This window comes from Microcaecilia unicolor, unplaced genomic scaffold (genome assembly GCF_901765095.1).
Source record: "Microcaecilia unicolor unplaced genomic scaffold, aMicUni1.1, whole genome shotgun sequence".
In the NCBI taxonomy this organism is placed as follows: Eukaryota; Metazoa; Chordata; class Amphibia; order Gymnophiona; family Siphonopidae; genus Microcaecilia; species Microcaecilia unicolor.
The window spans coordinates 108,228-129,627 of NW_021963106.1; the positions used below are offsets into that span (position 1 = coordinate 108,228).

General features: G+C 44.2%; 1 protein-coding gene across 1 annotated transcript in view; it reads right to left on the minus strand.

Annotated features, from left to right (window-relative positions):
* Positions 1–1,822: 1,822 nt before the first annotated feature.
* Positions 1,823–21,400, minus strand: part of LOC115458940 (ubiquitin carboxyl-terminal hydrolase 12-like) — an 82,716-nt gene continuing 63,138 nt past the window's right edge. Inside the window, exons 5-9 of the mRNA XM_030188799.1 lie at positions 19,732–19,808; positions 17,378–17,461; positions 11,379–11,576; positions 7,347–7,425; positions 1,823–3,468 (exon numbers count right to left, since the gene is read on the minus strand). Coding sequence (XP_030044659.1) covers positions 3,367–3,468; positions 7,347–7,425; positions 11,379–11,576; positions 17,378–17,461; positions 19,732–19,808 — 540 coding nt within the window. The 3' untranslated portion in view covers positions 1,823–3,366. The remainder of the gene's footprint in view (positions 3,469–7,346; positions 7,426–11,378; positions 11,577–17,377; positions 17,462–19,731; positions 19,809–21,400) is intronic.

Sequence of the window (21,400 nt, forward strand, 5' to 3'; positions counted from 1 at the left end):
TCAGATCGGAAATAAGCAAATGTGCTAGCTGACAGTGTATATAAGTGAAAACATTCAAGCATTACTATGACAGTCTGACAGGGTGGGAGGATGGGGGTGGGTCCCAGCAGAAAGGACTTAACAAGGATCTGGGGTTCCTAACCCATTATAAACCATAAAGCTGTATGTCTCTGTTGATCACCCCACCCCTCACCTATCCACACCCATCCTGTTAGAATATCAATGATATGCTTTGATGTCCCCATGCATACCTCCTACCCACCCCCATCCTCCCACCCTGTCAGACAGTCATAGTAATGCTTGAATGTTTTCACTTATATACACTGTCAGCTAGCACATTTGCTTATTTCCGATCTGAGGAAGAAGGGCAACCTTCGAAAGCTAATCAAGAAATGTATTAAGTTATGTCCAATAAAAAACGTATCATCTTATTTTCTTTTCCATGTTTTATTTTGTTTGATTTCTATTGATAACCTTAAGAGTGGACTAACACGGCTACCACACTCCTCTACTACTGGAATGAAAGATTTTTTTTTTCCATTTATAAAATTTAAACATAAAATAAGTTGAATTAGCAAGGTTGGCTACTGATTAGACAACTACCTTAACTGTTATCTAGATTAGGACTGTTTACTTATGGCCACTGATTTCAAAACTGTGGACCTGTTTATTAAATTGCTCAAGTGGGAAGAGCTCAGGAAGCCCAACCAGACCGGAAAAACTAAACTGCTCTTCCTTTTTATTTTGGCCCCGTCTCAAGATATCCGAAGACAGCTCAGTCTAACTCCTACTGCAATCTACGCTTTGTTGAAGAGAAACAACGCAATAGCGTAGGATGTCGGCTCTTTCAAATAAAACAAGAGTTTCAACATCTAGAAGCGATATCAGCTGGGCTGCTCTGTGCGAGGTTGACCCAGTACTGGATTTTACCCCACTGCATGCATGGAGATGTAGTTCTGATCCTTCCCATTGACTGCTCTTACAATACAGGACTACAACTCCCAGGGCCGTGCCTAGGGTCTCCGGCGCCCCCCTGCAGTTGGCCCCGCCGGCGCCCCCCCCCCCCTGAAAACGATCGCTACACTACCCGCCCTCTTCTCCCCAGATCCTTTTTTTTTTTTGTTTAAATTTACCTCTCTGGCGCATGGCAGCGTAGCGTTAGTGAGGCGGCGGCGCTCCCCCGCCCCGACGTGTCTTCTTCCCTTCGCTCAGTGTCCCGCCTTCTTCTGAGGTCAGAAGAAGGCGGAACCGAGCGAAGGGAAGAGACTGACACGTCGGGGCGGGGCAGCGCCGTCTCCTCACTAACGCTACGCTGCCACGCGCCAGAGAGGTAAATTTAAACAAAAAAAAAAGGACAAGGATCTGGGGAGAAGAGGGCGAGGTAAGCATGGCGCGGCGGGGCACCCCCCAGAGGATGGCGCCCTCCTGCCATGCTTACCTCGCTTACCGTGTCGGCACGGCCCTGACAACTCCCTAAAAAAGTGGATGCCGTGTTAGCGCACTCTGAGGTAAATAAATAGAAACATTAAAAAAAAAAGATAAATAAAAATGAAAGAAAGCAAAAAGTTATCATCTTATTTTCATCTCCCTACATGTAATGGGATAAGACCGGATCTAGCTCCGTTGTCCTTGCTGACAGAGCAACAGGGTTCACCCTCCACATAGAGCAAACAAGATATCGGAAAGCCCTAAGCAGGTCATATACAAACCCATGAATCCCCCCAAAAATCATGAATTTGGGAGACTTTTACCATCAAAAATGAACTAACTTTCTGCAGTAAATGAGTGCATGACCTATTAAAAAATAAAAAAAAATGTAAAAACAATTAAAAAACAATGACTTGTAACATGGATCTGAATGAGCCCAGACTCGGGCAGACACAAACTACAAAATCTGTGCTATAAAAAATACTCAGCACAATACTCTTAGGTCACAGCGATAAGAAAAATTTGGCTCAAATTTACTGTCTCTTTATATAAGCGATTGTCCAAGGAGGGTCTACAGCTGAGGCAACTGAAGAACGACCCAAGGGCCATAACAAAAAGAGAAAACGCATCACTTAAGAACAGGACCAAGAGCAAAAGAGCACACAATTAGAATTTCTTGAAGCTCCTAAGGAGTAGTAATGCTTTGCCTGAATACAGTAGAGTCCCGATTATCTGGCATAAACAGGACCAATATGTAGTTGGATAACCAAAAACATTGGATAAGGGACTTTTTGCACCACCACAGAGCCGTGCATTGGGACACTAATGCCACATTCAGCACATCCCTTCCTGAACTGTACCTCCTGCACCCCCCCTCCCCCAAGTCCCTCCTCATGATCTCTAGTGGCAGTTTCACAACAGCCATTTTGAAAGTGGAGCCAGAATGGACAGGAGTGACTGGGGGATTACTCCTGCCTTGACTTCACCACTAGGATCACTAGGGACTGTAAAACAGAACTGGGGAGGAGGGGGTAGAGGGCAGAGCCCAGACTGTTGGCTGTCAGATAATCTGGAATGTCAGATAATGGAAGACTAGATCATTGAATAATTAAGACTCTACTGTATCCAATGGAAGAGACAGCACATTGGAGCCAAATGTGTCCATCATTAGATAGCATAATATTATTCTGTATCACCCAACGGATAATGGATCCATGGAATGGCCTCCCTAGGGGAGGAAGCACAGGTTAAAATAAAGAGCGGGATAAGCAGAGCAAGAGCTGAACCGAAAACCAGAGAGATCAGATGGGGGTCTACGGCTTTGCATCAGGAACGACACTGGGCAGACTAGATGGGCCTTACAGTTCTCAATCTACACTGCTGTTATATTCTACGTTTCTTTTTTAAATAAGCTCATACATAGCATATTAGTGTTTTTTTTTTTTTAAATCAACTAAGAAATTCATGACCGTTCCTAATGCTGCATTCATAGTGCGAGTCACCTAAAAATGTTAATGCATCTTTAGTGTTATGTCTGCATGTCATACGTGGCAGCGAACACTGAAACCAGAAGAAAACATTCAGAACAGGACAAAGCGAGATGCTGAGAAGGCCTTGGGGCCAACAACAAAGGTTAGATGATTGGGTAACATCACTTACAAACCCCTTCGTGTTGCGCAAGCTAAAAAGTAAAAACATAAAGCAGCTGAATGAACTTTCAAGTAGAAGTACACAGATTTTGGAAGATAATACTTAAAAAAAAATATTCCAAGGAAGCTGAAGATGATGACAAAGTCTTCAGATGGTTAATTGTCGTCATCCAAGACCTGGTGGAAGGGTTCCGGCACACTGCCAGGTGCTGCTTGTTCACCCCAAACAGAACTTTGATATCCTGGACTTTTACCCTCATTTGTTTTACTTGGTCAGGAGGTTTTGAATTTAGTCTCTTGACTGATAAAAGAGGATGTAACCTGACTCAGAGTTTTTTGAGATGTCCGATGTTAAACCATAAAACTCTTCAATGGCTTGAGCATCGATTTTCTGCAATGCAAGGGTGGTAGCATTAGAATGAATCCTTTCCATAGTCAGCCCTACAGAAAACTAATACATGCATTATGGTCTAGATACTATATATCGCGTCTAACAAAATCAGCGCTGAAAGAAAGTACGCCTAAAGTTAGGCATACTTTAATAGAATACACCTAAATTTTCACATGGTTGACAGAATACACCGAACGTCCATCTGCATGACTAAATTTAGTTGCAAGCAGTTGCGCCAAGTAAAACTTGGTGTAAATGCTGACGCCTAAATCAGGCACGGACCTGGTATATTCTCTAACAACGCATATAAATTTTAGAAGCGCCCATGGCCACACCTCCTTTTCAACTACTCGACTTAGAATTTACACGCATCACATTATAGAATACATGTAAAAAAGTTATGCGCATAAATTCTAGTTAATGCCAATTAGTGTCAATTGCTTGTTAACTGGCAATTATCAGCACTGATTGGATTGTTAACTAATTAAGTTTCGTGCGCGAATCCAGAATATGACTGGATTTGCGTGTGCAACTTAAGTCACGCTCTATAGAATCTAGGGGTACATCACTTCAGATATACTACACGATCACTTAACCCAGGAAACTCAGCGAGTGAGCTCGCTCACAGGTAGATGGGGCTGATAACACAGAACAGTAGACATCCTTTAAGCAAGGATCTTTAAGCAAGCCTATCCTAATGTCCCAACCTAATCTTACCAACCTCCACTCCCAATTCTGTTCTGAATTAGATAACGACCCCATCATTGGTTTTACTTACCCCACCTCCCCATTCCCCCCCCCTCTACTCATCTCATCCTTCTCTTCTCCACTTCCCCTTTATTTTATCCCTCCTTACCCCATTTCTCCCAAATGTATACTATCCTATCCTGTCTACCCTCTCTTATACTAATCATACATTATCAAGATCAACTTATCATACATTATCAAGATCAACTTACTACTACAACTTAACATTTCTAAAGTGCTACTAGGGTTACACAGTGCTGTACAGTTTAACATAGGACAGTCCCTGCTCAAGGAGCTTACAATCTAAAGGACAAATGTACAGTCAGTCAAATAGGGGCAGTCTAGATTTCCTGAATAGGTATAAAGGTTAGGTGCCGAAGGCAACAATGAAGAGGTGGGCTTTGAGCAAGGATTTGAAGATGGGTAGGGAGGGGGCTTGGAGTAAGGGCTCAGGAAGTTTATTCCAAGCATAGGGTGAGGCAAGGCAGAAAGTGCGTAGCCTGGAGTAGACGGTGGTGGAGAAGGGTACTGAGAGGAGGGATTTGTCTTGAGAACGGAGGTTACGGGTAGGAATGTAAGGGGAGATGAGGGTAAAGAGGTAAGGAGGGGCTGCAGATCGAGTGCATTTGTAGGTTAGTAGGAGAAGCTTGAACTGTATGCGGTATATGATCGGAAGTCAGTGAAGTGACTTGAGGAGAGGGGTGATATGAGTATATCGGTCCAGGCGGAATATAAGACGTGCAGCAGAGTTTTGAATGGATTGAACTGTACAGCGCTGCGTAACCCTAGTAGCGCTCTAGAAATGTTAAGTAGTAGTAGGATAGATGGTTAAGTGGGAGGCCAGTGAGGAGTAGGTTGCAGTAGTCAAGGCGAGAGGTGATGAGAGTTCGGGTTGTGTGCTCAGAGAGGAAAGGGCGAATTTTGCTGATGTTAAAGAGAAAGAAGCGACAGGTCTTGGCTATCTGCTGGATATGCGCAGAGAAGGAGATGGAGGAGTCAAAGATGACTCCGAGGTTGCGGGCAGATGAGACGGGGAGGATGAGGGTGTTATCGACTGAGATAGAGAGTGGAGGAAGAGGAGAAGTGGGTTTTGGTGGAAAGACGATATAAGCTTATAATGTTTTGAAATTTCTATTAAATGATTTTGTATTTCAAATTACTATGTAAGCTGCATTGAGCCTGCATTGTGTGGGAAAGTGCGGGGTACAAATGTAATAAATAAATAAGTCCTCAGAAGGTGAAAATAATTTGCAATTAAAAATGATTTTTCTCTGAAAACACTGTATTTTCCCTTTAGATAGGGAATTGCTATCTTCCCCTCTGTCCCTATGCAGAGCACTGTAGGACTTTATACTGGATGTTGAATAACCAAAATGCCTCAAACTAGTTTTTCTTTGGCAATGCAGAAAATACCCTTAGGTGTGTGTACAAAGTACCATACACAGGTGGGGTTTGGTTTCACTCTAGCTGACATCCTCATATACGACATCTTTCACTTAGCAAGAAAACTTAACACAGTTCTCAACACAATTCCCTGAATGCCCCCACTTCTCATTAAATACAACAGCAGACAGGGAATAGCAGATTCAGGGAATTACTTCCAAATGCTAAAATGTGAAGCTTTCAAAAAAAGGGAAAATAAAGCCATGATTCTTTAGCTTGAGTTGTCAGCATGTGTAGCCTGGGGCCTTGGCAAGAGAACGATGCAGTAGTAATTCCCAGTATTTAATGTGTTTGATCTTATTAGCCAATCCAATCAGCACAGAGATACCCAATTAGCTAAGAGCATGAATGGCGTCTTCAAATCAGCCTATACGCTTTGACAGAGCAACCTTTCACTTCCTCTGCTTGCCCAGGCTGCTTCCTCTGAACTATTACTGCACAGAAATTGCACAGCACAAGCCGAAAAAGGGGTGGAAGCCACAAAACCTGAGGTCCAAAGACAACAAATTCCAAGGACGTAAAGGTTTAATGTTCCAAATAGTTTATTCATCAATAGTCCGTACAGGGAAAACCCAACAAGGGCTATGTTTCATCACAGTCGCCTTCGACAGGGGTCCTCATAAAAACACAAACAAGAAAGAGCGTAAATTAAAAAACTATATATTTCAGCAATGTTCAACAACTATGCCATTAAGCCAAGAGCGATAATGGTCAAACTTTCTTACATTATCATTGAAGACACACCAGCTGGGAACGCCCCCCCCCCCCCACACACACACCCTTCAGCTTGTATAAGTCGGCCAAGAATTCAGATTCAATAATGTTGGAAGTCTCTCAATGCTGTTTGTTAAAATTTTCCACTACATACTCAGGGAAATTGTGTATTTTCACAACACAAAGTAACTACCTCGTGTCATGTTCGACTCCTCCCTCTCCTTCTCTGCTCATATCCAGCAGATAGCCAAGACCTGTCGCTTCTTCCTCTTTAACATTAAAAAAATTCGCCCTTTCCTCTCGGAGCACACCACCCGAACTCTCATCCACTCTCTCATTACCTCTCGCCTTGACTACTGCAACCTACTCCTCACTGGTCTCCCACTTAGCCATCTATCCCCCCTTCAGTCCATTCAGAACTCTGGTGCACGCCTTATCTTCCGCCTGGACCGATACACTCATATCATCCCTCTCCTCAAGTCACTTAATTGGCTTCCGATCAGGTACCGCATTCAGTTCAAGCTTCTGCTTCTAACCTACAAATGCACTCGATCTGCAGCCCCTCCTTACCTCTCAACCCTCATCTCCCCTTACGCTCCTACCCATAACCTCGCTCTCAGGACAAATCCCTCCTTTCAGTACCCTTCTCCACCACTGCCAACTCCAGGCTCCGCCCTTTCTGCCTCACCTCACCCCATGCGTGGAACGGACTCCCTAAGCCCATACGCCAGGCCCCCTCCCTGCTCATCTTCAAATCATTGCTCAAAGCCTACCTCTTCAATGTCGCCTTCGGCACCTAACCACTACACCTCTACTCAGGAAATGTTGACTGCCCCAACTTGACATTTCGTCCTTTAGATTGTAAGCTCCTTTGAGCAGGGACCGTCCTTCTTTGTTAACTTGTACAGCACTGCGTAACCCTAGTAGCGCTCTAGAAATGTTAAGTAGTAGTAGTAACTAAGAAAAGGACCTACCTCTACAATGTCATCATCGAAGAGCAACCAGAACCCATGGCTCTTCACAATAGTGATGTAGTGCCCTCGATTTGGACCACTGTCAGAAGAAAATAGAGTTTATTAAATTAACCTCAGCCCCAAACACCAAAGTAGATAAATGAACAAACAGGAAACGGTGTACCAACTCAGAGCTGTGTTAAGACGTTATAATGAGCGTCTGACGCAGCCAAAATGGCCTAATGCAGGCCATGCTAAAGCGGCCTGTGCTGTTTGTTTTTGGAGGGTGTGGGGGGGGGGGAGGAAATGGGGAATGGGCAGAGAATAGCTGTGGAAGTGGTAACTAGTTAGCGCATTCGCATTAGCACATGCTAACTGGTTAACGCAGGAGTTCTTAGTGCCTTCTAAATACTGTGTTACTTTTTTTTTTTTTTTTTACGGCTGAGCACTAATGGTAACAGACCTGGTATGATATGTTTTAAAGTTATTGGAGAAAGATTCTATCCTATCATAAATTGGATTTCTTTTCTATATCTTTTTTTTTATATGTAAACCACTGACTTCTTTTGTAAGAAGGATAGTACATCAAGAGTTTTAAACTATTAAACATTAGAACACACCCATAAATGAACCAAATACAAAAAAAGGCTTTTTAATGGCCATGCTAGAAATGGGTAGAAAAGCTCATTTACTAGCACCACTTACTAAAAGGGCCCCTTAATTTCTTTAAAAAAAAAAAAAAACCCCATTTCTAATCCACCAATCTAGAAAAAGCTTTTCTTAGTGAAGAGCTTGTACAGCACGATACCTCACCACACATGTTCATTTCATGCATTCCGATTTAACGACTGCAGTTAAATCTGAATATTTTTAAATATGCAGCCTTAAGAGGGGAATTTCATAACAGGGCATCCACGTGAAAGATAATTTTTTTAAAAGCACCCGTTTTATAAAGGCAAATATAAGACACAAGGCGACAGTGATCAAATTCAAAAAAAGTGGAAAAACTACACCAAAACACTAATCTTATACAAAAAAAAATATTTGTTTAATAGGAGGCATCAAATTTGAACCACTCATTTCACTAACGTACATAAGTACATAAGTACATAAGTAGTGCCATACTGGGAAAGACCAAAGGTCCATCTAGCCCAGCATCCTGTCACCGACAGTGGCCAATCCAGGTCAAGGGCACCTGGCACGCTCCCCAAACGTAAAAACATTCCAGACAAGTTATACCTAAAAATGCGGAATTTTTCCAAGTCCATTTAATAGCGGTCTATGGACTTGTCCTTTAGGAATCTATCTAACCCCTTTTTAAACTCCGTCAAGCTAACCGCCCGTACCACGTTCTCCGGAAACGAATTCCAGAGTCTAATTACACGTTGGGTGAAGAAAAATTTTCTCCGATTCGTTTTAAATTTACCACACTGTAGCTTCAACTCATGCCCTCTAGTCCTAGTATTTTTGGATAGCGTGAACAGTCGCTTCACATCCACCCGATCCATTCCACTCATTATTTTATACACTTCTATCATATCTCCCCTCAGCCGTCTCTTCTCCAAGCTGAAAAGCCCTAGCCTTCTCAGCCTCTCTTCATAGGAAAGTCGTCCCATCCCCACTATCATTTTCGTCGCCCTTCGCTGTACCTTTTCCAATTCTACTATATCTTTTTTGAGATACGGAGACCAGTACTGAACACAATACTCCAGGTGCGGTCGCACCATGGAGCGATACAACGGCATTATAACATCCGCACACCTGGACTCCATACCCTTCCTAATAACACCCAACATTCTATTCGCTTTCCTAGCCGCAGCAGCACACTGAGCAGAAGGTTTCAGCGTATCATCGACGACGACACCCAGATCCCTTTCTTGATCCGTAACAGAAATGCCAGCAATTGGCAGAGTATAAATATTTTAAAATGAAATGGATTTCAGGCATTTACAAATGACCACAAGAGAACGTGGTGAGGGCGGTTAGCTTGGCAGAGTTTAAAAAGGGGTTAGACGGTTTCCTAAAGGACAAGTCCATAAACCACTACTAAATGGACTTGGGAAAAATCCACAATTCCAGGAATAACACGTATAGAATGTTTGTACGTTTGGGAAGCTTGCCAGGTGCCCTTGGCCTGGATTGGCCGCTGTCGTGGACAGGATGCTGGGCTCGATGGACCCTTGGTCTTTTCCCAGTGTGGCATTACTCATGTACTTAACTGCCATATTTAAACTCAATTGCTCTGCCCTAATGATGCCATATCTATGTATACAAAATTATACCACCATGCAATCCCTTGAAAAAACTGAAAAACTAATTATACTCAATAAAATAGTTGACTATTCAGTGCCCACAATGGTATTCAAACCAAATATCAAATACTAGCCGTTGAGCCCGTAAAAACGGGCTGGTATTGGGGTTTTCCTTCCCCCCCCCCGCGAGGTCGCCACCGCTCCCCCCCCCCCCCCCCCGGAGTCGCCGCCGCCACCCCTCCACCCGGCCCAGGCCCTCTCTTTGCTTCTGAACTTACACATCCATTTGCCGAATGCAGCAAGGCACATCAGCTGAGCTGCAGTGAGCCCTTCCTTCTCTGCCTGTGGCCCCGCCCTCCTGTGACATAACGTCAGCTAGGGCGGGACACAGGCAGAGAAGGAAGGGGAGCTCAGATGATGTGCGTTGCTGCGTTCGGCGAATGGATGTGTAAATTCATAAGGGAAGAGAGGGCCGGGCCGGGTGGAGGGGTAGCGGCGGTGACTCCGAGTGGGGGGGAGGGGGGGAGCGGTAGCAACCTCGGCGGTGCACTTTCCCTCTCTGTCCCGCCCCCCCCCCCCCCCCGTCATCACGTATTGACGCGGGGGCGGGACAGAGAGGGAAGTCTCTACTGCGCATTTGCGAGTGAGTCGGTCACTCGCTGTTTATATGTTTGATTGTTATTTCTGGAAGAGTCTCAAATCAAAATCTGATTCCATCAACAATTGTAAAACCAGTGCTTACATACGGATAATGTCAGAAGAAAGGTCATGAGGCAGATGAGCATCACCCTAACGAGAGCAACTTTAAAAATCTTCAGGTAATAAATCAAAGGGTAAGGTCCTTCTCCCCAATGGGGTATTCAAAAATGTGCGTCCATGACTTAAGCATTTCAACATGGCCAACTCTCTGTTAGATGATGCAAAAAGAGTGCTTTAATGATGTGGAGGAGTGGCCTAGTGGTTAGGGTGGTGGACTTTGGTCCTGGGGAACTGAGGAACTGAGTTTGATTCCCACTTCAGGCACAGGCAGCTCCTTGTGACTCTGGGCAAGTCACTTAACCCTCCATTGCCCCATGTAAGCCGCATTGAGCCTGCCATGAGTGGGAAAGCGCAGGGTACAAATGTAACAAAAATAAAATAGATACTATTGGAGATTCTACATGGAATGTTGCTACTATTGAGATTCTACATGGAATGTTCCACTAGCAACATTCCATGTAGAAGCCTGCGCGGCCACATTGGTGATCTGCAAGGGCCGACTTCTACATGGAATGTTGCTACTATTGGAGATTCTACATGGAATGTTGCTATTCCACTAGTAACATTCCATGTAGAAGGCTGCGCAGGCTTCTGTTTCTGTGAGTCTGACGTCCTGCACGTACGTCAGACTCACAGAAGCAGAAGCCTGCGCGGCCACATTGGTCATCTGCAAGGGCCGACTTCTACATGGAATGTTGCTAGTGGAATAGCAACATTCCATGTAGAATCTCAAATAGTAGCATCAGTGGAGGAGTGGCCTAGTGGTTAGGGTGGTGGACTTTGGTCCTGGGGAACTGAGGAACTGAGTTCGATTCCCACTTCAGGCACAGGCAGCTCCCTGTGACTCTGGGCAAGTCACTTAACCCTCCATTGCCCCATGTAAGCCGCATTGAGCCTGCCATGAGTGGGAAAGCGCGGGGTACAAATGTAACAAAAATAAATAAAAATAAATAATCAAGCATGTATAACATTAGCCAGGAAAAAGAAAAAAAAAAACTGATTTCTTGAGAACAGGCCCAAGGCTATTCGGGTGAGAACATACCTGCCACAGTGAACAACCACAGCCACAAGGTCATACATTCTGTCAGGATTGGTAGCGTCTCCTGAAGTGTTGAAGAGTCGGAGCTCCAGGGGGAAGACCACGCGATAAGAGAGTTTGGTATACCGATGCAGCTGGTCCATGTACTTAAACCTTTTTAAGTGCAAAGCGAGAATCATGGGCAGCTTCTTTACTCGCATTCTGAATGCAGAGGTGGAAAGGGGAGAGGAGACGGCAACATTAAAAACCTTCTTGAAGTGCATCCCAACAAAACCTTAAGTTATACTTTTTCTACTTCATAGCATTCTTCCCCAGGCTCTGTGTTTCACCCTACATCACTTTAGAGGCATATTTTCAAAGCACTTAGCCTTCCAAAGTTCCACAGAAACCTATGGAACTTTGGAAGGCTAAGTGCTTTGACAATATGTCTCTTTATCACCATCCTGTGATTCCTGGAGGTGGAGGAGTGGCCTAGTGGTTAGGGTGGTGGACTTTGGTCCTGGGGAACTGAGGAACTAAGTTCAATTCCCAGTTCAGGCAGCTCCTTGTGACTCTGGACAAGTCACTAAACCCTCCATTGCCCTATGCAAGCCGCATTGAGCCTGCCATGAGTGGGAAAGCGCAGGGTACAAATGTAACAAAAAATAAAATAGATACCATTGGAGATTCTACATGGAATGTTGCTACTATTGGAGATTCTACATGGAATGTTGCTATTCCACTAGCAACATTCCATGTAGAAGGCTGCGCAGGCTTCTGTTTCTGTGAGTCTGACGTCCTGCACATCACGTGCAGGACATCAGACTCACAGAAGCAGAAGCCTGCGCGGCCACATTGGTGATCTCCAAGGGCCGACTTCTACATGGAATGTTGCTAGTGGAATAGCAACATTCCATGTAGAATCTCAAATAGTAGCAACAGTGGAGGAGTGGCCTAGTGGTTAGGGTGGTGGACTTTGGTCCACGTATGTGCACGACGTCAGACTCACAGAAGCAGAAGCCTGCCCGGTCACATTGGTGATCTGCAAGGGCCGACTTCTACATGGAATGTTGCTAGTGGAATCTCAAATAGTAGCAACAGTGGAGGAGTGGCCTAGTGGTTAGGGTGGTGGACTTTGGTCCTGGGGAACTGAGTTCGATTCCCACTTCAGGCACAGGCAGCTCCTTGTGACTCTGGGCAAGTCACTTAACCCTCCATTGCCCCATGTAAGCCGCATTGAGCCTGCCATGAGTGGGAAAGCGCAGGGTACAAATGTAACAAAAATAAAATAGATACTATTGGAGATTCTACATGGAATGTTGCTACTATTGGAAATTCTACATGGAATGTTGCTATTCAGCAATATTCCATGTAGAAGGCTGCGCAGGCTTCTGTTTCTGTGAGTCTGACGTCCTGCACATCACGTGCAGGACATCAGATTCACAGAAGCAGAAGCCTGCGCGGCCACATTGGTGATCTGCAAGGGCCGACTTCTACATGGAATGTTGCTAGTGGGACTCTGGGCAAGTCACGCAACCCTCCATTGCCCCATGTAAGCCGCATTGAGCCTGCCATGAGTGGGAAAGTGCGGGGTACAAATGTAACAAAACAAAAAAAAAAATCCTGTGATTCCTGTTCTCACTTTTCATGCTTTAAACTAAGTCAGGGGACCATCCCTCTCCTCATGTCAGCCACATTTCCAGTAAACTTTTAATCTCACTCTCTTCCTTGTCGGTACTCTTTGAAAATAAAGTAAAAAATTTTTCTCCTTTATTTACACAGTCCTTGGAAAACAATATTCAAGAAAAAAATGTAATCAACAACAGTACTGGATTTCTTGGCAGTCAGAGCGCCAAAAAGCTTGGACTCGTAAATTTGCACAGATACATGCTGCATGTTCATTTGTGGGTCAAGCAGTAGCAGCTACACTGCTACTTTGAAAGGTTCACTGAAAACTGCAGCTGAAGGGTTTTATTAAATACACGTAATTTAAAAAAAAAAATTTTTAAACTAACCCTATTACAAAGATGCAACCTGAGACCTTACCGCCACCCACTGACTTAGCGGTAAGGTCTCTCACGCTAAACGGGCGGTAATCGTCAGCACGTACACAAACTGCCAATTACTGCTGGGTAAGCGCCACACGGTAGAAAATCAAAAATATTTTCTACCGCGCGTTTTGGACGCACTTCAAAAATGGAATTACTGCCTGGGCCAAGCGGTAGCCGGGCAGTGGTTCCAATTTGATGCACGTAGGCGCCTTAGTAAAAGGGCCTCTAAATATTCAGTTGCTCTTTATCTCCCACTATTACAATTGCATTACGATTAACCATCCTTATGCTGTTACTGTATCGCAGATATGCTACTTTCTTGATGCTGTGAATCATCTCTGTTGTAAGCCACATTGAACTTAAGAATTCTTGGGATAATGTGGGATATAAATGTCATAAGTAAAGTAAAAGTAAATCATGCCTACCTTACAGGCATGGATATTTACATCCTGCTCTTATATCCACACCTAGATTATTCAACTACTAGTAAAAAAGGCCCGTTTCTGCCGCTGATGAAATGGGCCCTAGCCGGCACCGGACTCCCTTCCCCTCCCCTTACGCTTGTCTCCCTGGTGGTCTAGAGGTACCTGTTCGGTCGGGGCAGGAAAGAAAGAGCCCCCTCTTTCCTGCCCGTAGCGCTGCTGCTAGCTTCCTTGCTGCATCGTGTGGGAGTCCGGCTCTCGGCGTTTCAAAATGGCCGCCAAGAGTTGAAGTCTCACGAGGCAGCTTCAACTCTCGGTGGCCATTTTGATTCGCCGAGAGCCGGACTCAGACACGATGCAGCCGGGCAGCTAGCAGCACCGCTACGGGCAGGAAAGAGGGGGCTCTTTCTTTCCTGCCCCGACCGAACAGGTACCGCTAGATCACCAGGGATAGTGGCGTAAGGGGATGGGAGGTGACAGGGGGGAGGGATGGTGATGAGGGGAAGAGTGTGGTACCGGGGGCGGGTCGGTACCTTGAAAGGGGCGGGGCGATGTGGTGAAAGGGGCCGGGGTGATGGGCACGTCGGCGTTTGCGGCTGGGATTTGTTGGAAGGGGAGGAGTAGGGAAACTACTGCTCCCCACGCGTTGATTTGCCTTGTTTTCGTGTTCCGCCCTCGATGTCATCAAATGTGACTTGAGGGCGGGGCATGCTGACATGGTGAGTGTTGTGGCTTCACCACCATGAACTTACGAACCGGTGTGCGAGTGCCTGCAGTGACGTCAGTGTCCTCAGAACGCTGAGGGTGCGTTTTATTATAGTAGATGAGTATATGTTATAATCTATGCATGTACTTATGAGGTCCGCCCTTGTACACAACTACCAGCAATGGAAACCATCAAGTCATCACACATACTTTTACACCGCTCAGTATTTAGAGGTCATGTATACACAAAACTGACTGTAAAATTACTCTGGACTGAGACAGTTCAAGGGAACCGGAGATAAGCACAGAGGATTCCTGCACAAGGAAAGAAAATGGGCAGATTAGACAAACCTAGAAATCCTCATCTGTTGTCAAAAGAAATGTATAAAAAGAACCAGGCCGTTCTTTTTAATCTACTGAGAAACGTCAGCAGGGAAACTAATCCTTGAAGCTGCAAAATCCTAGTCTGCTTGAAAAGGTTAGCCGAGTCTAATAATGAATAGGACAGAACCAGCTTTATTTATTTAACTTATATCCCCGATAGATCAGGTTCAACGTGGCTAATTCATTTCAACACTCAATTCTGGGAGCTTCCAAATCAGAACATGAAAAAACTATAGTTTATTTAAGAAGAGCAGAAGGGAAAAAAATGGCTTTTTAAAAAATGTTTTTAATTTTTTTAAATAAACTACAATTGCTCATGTACTGTTAAGATTGAAGAGTAGGGTCTGAGCTTTTAGCTGAGGACACTCCCTTCCTGGCTTTTTAGCTGAGACAGAGGACCTGGTCAATATGGGGGCAATAATGTCCAGTCACAAAACCCCGCTGGGAACACAAGAACACTGCAACCACTGCTCATACGGGAGAAATAAACCTCATCAAAAAGAAAGATACAAATATGAAGAGAGGAGGGAGATATGATATAGACATTTAAATACTTTATTTATTTATTGCATTTGTATCCCACATTATCCCAACTTTTTGCGGGCTCAATGTGGCTTACAATTCATCGTGGATATGGGAAATAGAGGGGAACATACATTTATTATAACAGAGAGTTTTGGATTAAATGATAGTAATAAAGCAAAAGATAGTATAGAACATTTCTATATAAGTCAGAGGTTATACAGTTACATGTGTTGCTCTTTGTTGTATATCTTGTCGAAGAGATAGGTTTTCAATACTTTGCGGAAGTTTGTCAGTTCATAGACAGTTCTCAAGTTGCGTGGCAACGCGTTCCAGAGCTGCGTGCTCATATAGAAGAAGGTAGATGCGTGCATTAGTTTGTATTTCAGGCCTTTGCAATTTGGTGGGTGAAGGTTGAGGAAAGTGCGAGAAGATTTTTTTGTTGTTACTGTAACCCCTGATGCAGCCCCGGCTAGGGCTAAACAAGACCCCGTCGGCTCTCCACTCAAGATCCACTTTTACACGTGCGGTGAATAAATTGGATGTTTTGTTTCTTCAGATACGGTGCATAGGAATATTATGGCAATCATATTAACGGAGAAGAATTTGTGAATTATTGCTATTAAGGTTCATACGAAAATTATGTTGATTAAGAAGTGGGTACGTGGATAACAACATAACATAATGATATCAGGACAGGGTATGATTATCAGTAATTAGGGTGTAAATAAAATAGGCAAAATAAAAGAGTCCCAATCAGTGGCGATCTGTGCTTGGCTGACACCCGGGGCGGATCGCCGCTGCACCCCCCCCCCCCCGGGTGCAGTGCAACATGGAGCCCCCCCAAACGTGGAACGGCACCCCCCGGCGTCGGCACCCCCCCTGGTGTGGACCCTAACCCCCCCCCCCCCCAGCGCAGCGCCTCTCACTCCCCCCGACAGTCCCCACCTGCCTACCAGCTGAGCTCCGGCCGGCACCTCCAATCTGCAGCGCTGCTGCTTTTAAATGAAGATAACCGTCGTTGGCCCTTCACTCACTGAGTCCCGCCCTCTGATATAACTTCCTATTTCCTCGAGGGCGGGACTCAGTGAGTGAAGGGCCAACGACGAGACGATTTTCTTCATTTAAAGTCAGCAGCGCTGCAGATTGGAGGTGCTGGCCGGAGCTCAGCTGGCAGGTGGGGACTGTCGGGGGGAGTGAGAGGCGCTGCGCCGGGGGGGACGGAGCACCCCCCCACCCGTTGACACCCGGGGCGGATCGCCCCCACCGCCCCGCCCTTGCTACGCCACTGGTCCCAATATAAAATTGTGTCTGGTGTAGTTTAGGAGTCAGATTGTTATGAGGGATCCATTTTGTATGCTTTTTTGAACAAGTCAGTCTTCAGTACTTTAAAGATATAAATGAAAAATCACACCTTTTCCAAAAATAGGGAGACTAGAGAACTACAGGATACGAAATAAAGCTTCAAGGGGGAAGCTGGAAAGCAACATCAGGAAATATTTTTTAACGGAGAGGGCGTTGGACGTCTGGTGGTGAGACGGTGACAGGACGGTGGAGGAGTAGCCTAGTGGTTAGGGTGGTGGACTTTGGTCCTGGGGAACTGAGTTCGATTCCCGGCACAGGGAGCTCCTTGTGACTCTGGGCAAGTCACTTAACCCTCCATTGCCCCATGTAAGCCGCATTGAGCTTGCCATGAGTGGGAAAGCGCGGGGTACAAATGTAACAAAAAAAAAATTCAAAAAGGTACAGGATATACCCAGAGTAAAACATAAATGAGTCAAACAACAAAGAAAAAGGAGAGAGGGCATGGGGATTAACCTGCACAGAGCCACCTTCCTGGGCAGACTGGATGGACTATCTGCCATTACTTACTACATTATATAATTTTGTTCTTATATAACCGAGTACTTCCAAACATCTTACAACAATCTGGTCTCACCTTTTTTGAGCTTCCTGTTTGCTACGGCACTGCTCACAGTAATACTTATATTCACTGCATAGAGTCTCTGTACTACTAAATCCCCTGTGGAAATAAAATGAAATTGTATAAAACATTTTCACAAAGGGAAATTTATACACAATACTCTGGATACAGAGATTGGACGTATCATACACAGTCAAAGGACATTTTCTTCCAATAGAAATGAGGTTTCCAGTTAGGTTTTCTACCACCACAAGCAAAACTTGGCGGTAAATATATGTTGCTCCTTAAGTATGTAAATGATAATTTGATACAGGCGATGAAAGATTAATTTATAGCTAGATTTATGGCTTTCTAATTTCTGTAACGACTGCCTTAAAGTAACTCCATAAACATACTGTTGCAATCCATTCCAACAAATCAGATGGAGAAAAAAAACCCCTCAAACTTAAGTAGCAGCAATTCATCAGCAATGATAACTAGCTGCCTTCAATCGTATCGTCGGCAAACTCCATCCAGTACTCAAAATTCGAAAGGATTACCAGCAAAATATGTAAGGAGCTTCATAAGTGGAGGAGTGGCCTAGTGGTTAGGGTGGTGGACTTTGGTCCTGAGGAACTGGGTTCGATTCCCACTTCAGGCACAGGCAGCTCCTTGTGACTCTGGGCAAGTCACTTAACCCTCCATTGCCCCATGTAAGCCGCATTGAGCCTGCCATGAGTGGGAAAGCGCAGGGTACAAATGTAACAAAAATAAAATAGATACTATTGGAGATTCTACATGGAATGTTGCTACTATTGGAGATTCTATATGGAATGTTGCTACTACTGGAGATTCTACATGGAATGTTGCTACTATTGGAGATTCTACATGGAATGTTGCTATTCCACTAGCAACATTCCATGTAGAAGGCTGCGCAGGCTTCTGTTTCTGTGAGTCTGACGTCCTGCACATCACGTGCAGGATATCAGACTCACAGAAGCAGAAGCCTGCGCGGCCACATTGGTGATCCACAAGGGCTGACTTCTAGTGGAATAGCAACATTCCATGTAGAATCTCAAATAGTAGCAACAGTGGAGGAGTGGCCTAGTGGTTAGAGTGGTGGACTTTGGTCCTGGGGAACTGGGTTCGATTCCTACTTCAGGCACAGGCAGCTCCTCGTGACTCTGGGCAAGTCACTTAACCCTCCAGTGCCCCAGGTACAAATAAGTACCTGTATATAATATGTAAGCCGCATTGAACCTGCTATGAGTGGGAAAGCGCAGGGTACAAATGTAAGAAAAAAATAATAATAATAAGTTCATTGTGCACCAAACATCACTTATCTGCAAACATCTTCACGACTCCTATACAGTTTCCACTGGCATCCAATCTAGCAGTATAGCAATCCCCGCTTCAAAAGTAATCCATGAAATTGTAAGAAATTGTAATTATATATTGTACGAAACACTGCTTTGTAAAGGTTATGAGATTACTGTTCTTTATTAATAAACAAGATTTATTAAAAAAAAAAAAAAGTAATCCATGAAACGTTCTCCAATCTGCAGAGTATACAAATCCTGGCAAAGATACTTGTTTCGCCAAGTACACTGGCTGCTTCAGGGAAAATCAACGGAGTTACTTTATGGCAATTGTTTTGGATAGCTGTGCTTATGTTCTAAGTTATTGCCTTCCACAATACTACTTTTTCTATTTCTGTCCCAGGTGGCTCTACAAGCTGGACTCAAAGCATCACCAGAGATTAGCTTAAGTACATAAGTATTGCCACACTGGGGCAGACCAAAGGTCCATCAAGCCCAGCATCCTGTTTCCAACAGTGGCCAATCCAAGTCACAAATACCTGGCAAGATCCCAAAAAAGTTCAACACATTTTATGCTGCTTATCCCAGAAATAAGCAGTGGATTTTCCCCAAATCATTTTAATAATGGTCTATGGAAGCCGTCCAGACCTTTTTTAAACCCCGCTAAGCTAACCGCCTTTACCACATTCTCTGGCAACGAATTCCAGAGTTGAATTACACGTTGAGTGAAGAAACATTTTCTCCAATTCGTTTTAAATTTACTACTTTGTAGCTTCATTGCATGCCCCCTAAAAAGAGGGTCTTACAGGAATGAACAGAAGTACAAAGATGATTGTGGTGATACATGCTACTCTGAAAATCAAAGACGTGAAGATGTAAATAACATCGCTATAAATTATTGTAATCACACACAAGATGGAGACCATTCGTGGCTGAATATTTAAAAAAAGCTGATATGCTGGCAGCTGTGTTGAAATACAGCACCGACTTCGTGAAACAAATACATTCTCAAAACAAGAACATTTGGATTTCTAAAGAGAAAGAGCTGGCCGTGTGCTACTTTTGAAATACCTCAGGCAATGTGTGATTGAAGTATTTTGTTCCACATCAACCGAAAGGTCCAGGAAGTCCTCATCTTTGCTACTGACCTGAGGAGGAGAGAGAGAGACAGTCACATATGAAAGGCATCCACTGGCAAATTCAATTAGCAGGTTGCAGGTTCATGAGTGGGGGTCATTCTTTACGATATTTATTAGGATTTATTTAACACCTTTTTGAAGGAATTCACTCAAGGCAGTGTACAGCAAGAACAACTCAAACATAAGCTATAGACAATTACAGCAGTACAAATATTCAAACAACGTTCCAAAGTATGGCATAGTAATACTTACTCACAATGTCAACACAATAAAACATTTTAAATAGAAAGCATAGTTTATAAGCAAAGATGGCACATGTAGACCCAGAGAAATGCTGTGGATGGTCTATGATTCCAAGCTGTGAGGCAGTGCTCAGAACGATTACAAGGTTCAGATGTTAAATGGCATATGATTTGATCTTTAATTTATTATTTATTTGGATTTTGCTCACACCTTTTTCAGTAGTAGCTCAAGGTGAGTTACATTCAGGTACTCTGGATATTTCTCTGTCCCAAGAGGACTCACAATCTAAGTTTGTACCTGAGGCAATGGAGGGTTGAGTGACTTGGCCAAGATCACAAGGAGCAACAGTGGGATTTGAACCAGCCACCTCTGGATTGTAAGACTGGTGCTCTAACCACTAGGCCACTCCTATTCTTTGGGGTTCTACATGGAATGTTGCTACTCTGAGATTCTGCACGGAATCTTGTTACTCTTTAGGATTCTAGAATCTTGCTATTTATTTAGATTCTGCTCACACCTTTTTCAGTAGTAGCTCAAGGTGAGTTACATTCAGGTACTCTGGATATTTCTCACAATCTAAGTTTGTACCTGAGGCAATGGAGGGTTAAGTGACTTGCCCAAGATCACAAGGAGCAGCAGTGGGATTTGAACTGGCGAACTCTGGATTGCAAGACCGGTGCTCTAACCACTAGGCCACTCCTATTCTTTGGGGTTCTACATGGAATGTTGCTACTCTGAGATTCTGCACGGAATCTTGTTACTCTTTAGGATTCTAGAATCTTGCTATTTATTTAGATTCTGCTCACACCTTTTTCAGCAGTAGCTCAAGGTGAGTTACATTCAGGTACTGTTCTTGCAGGGGCCTCTGATGGGCAACTTTCAATTAATCTCATGCCCACTGTTTCAAATACTTTTAAACTATATTTTTCCAAACAGTTGGCTAAAACAATTTTTAAAAAGCTCTCTCTTTTACAAGTGTATAATTTGTTCAGATGTGCCCTTTGGGGAAACACAGACACAGAAGATGAGATTTATTTAAACTGATGAAAGTGGCTCCAGATTGAATTCATGGTAATGGACCAATTTCGCTTAGGAAACCATCATCTTTGAATAATTCTTATGTCACAACAGTAAATGGTACCACAGTCACCAGTGATGAGATTTCTCAAAATCTTCAGAGGCGGAGTAACAACTGACTAAGGCGCTCCCCCCCCCCCCCCCACACACACACACACACCACAGGGGAGCCCAACATCCCTTCATGGGAGGTAAAAACAAACACACATCCCGGTCCTGGGTCAGCTTGATGGGAAATGCAAGGGCAGCAACAAGCTTGTAAACTGCATTAGCGTGTATTT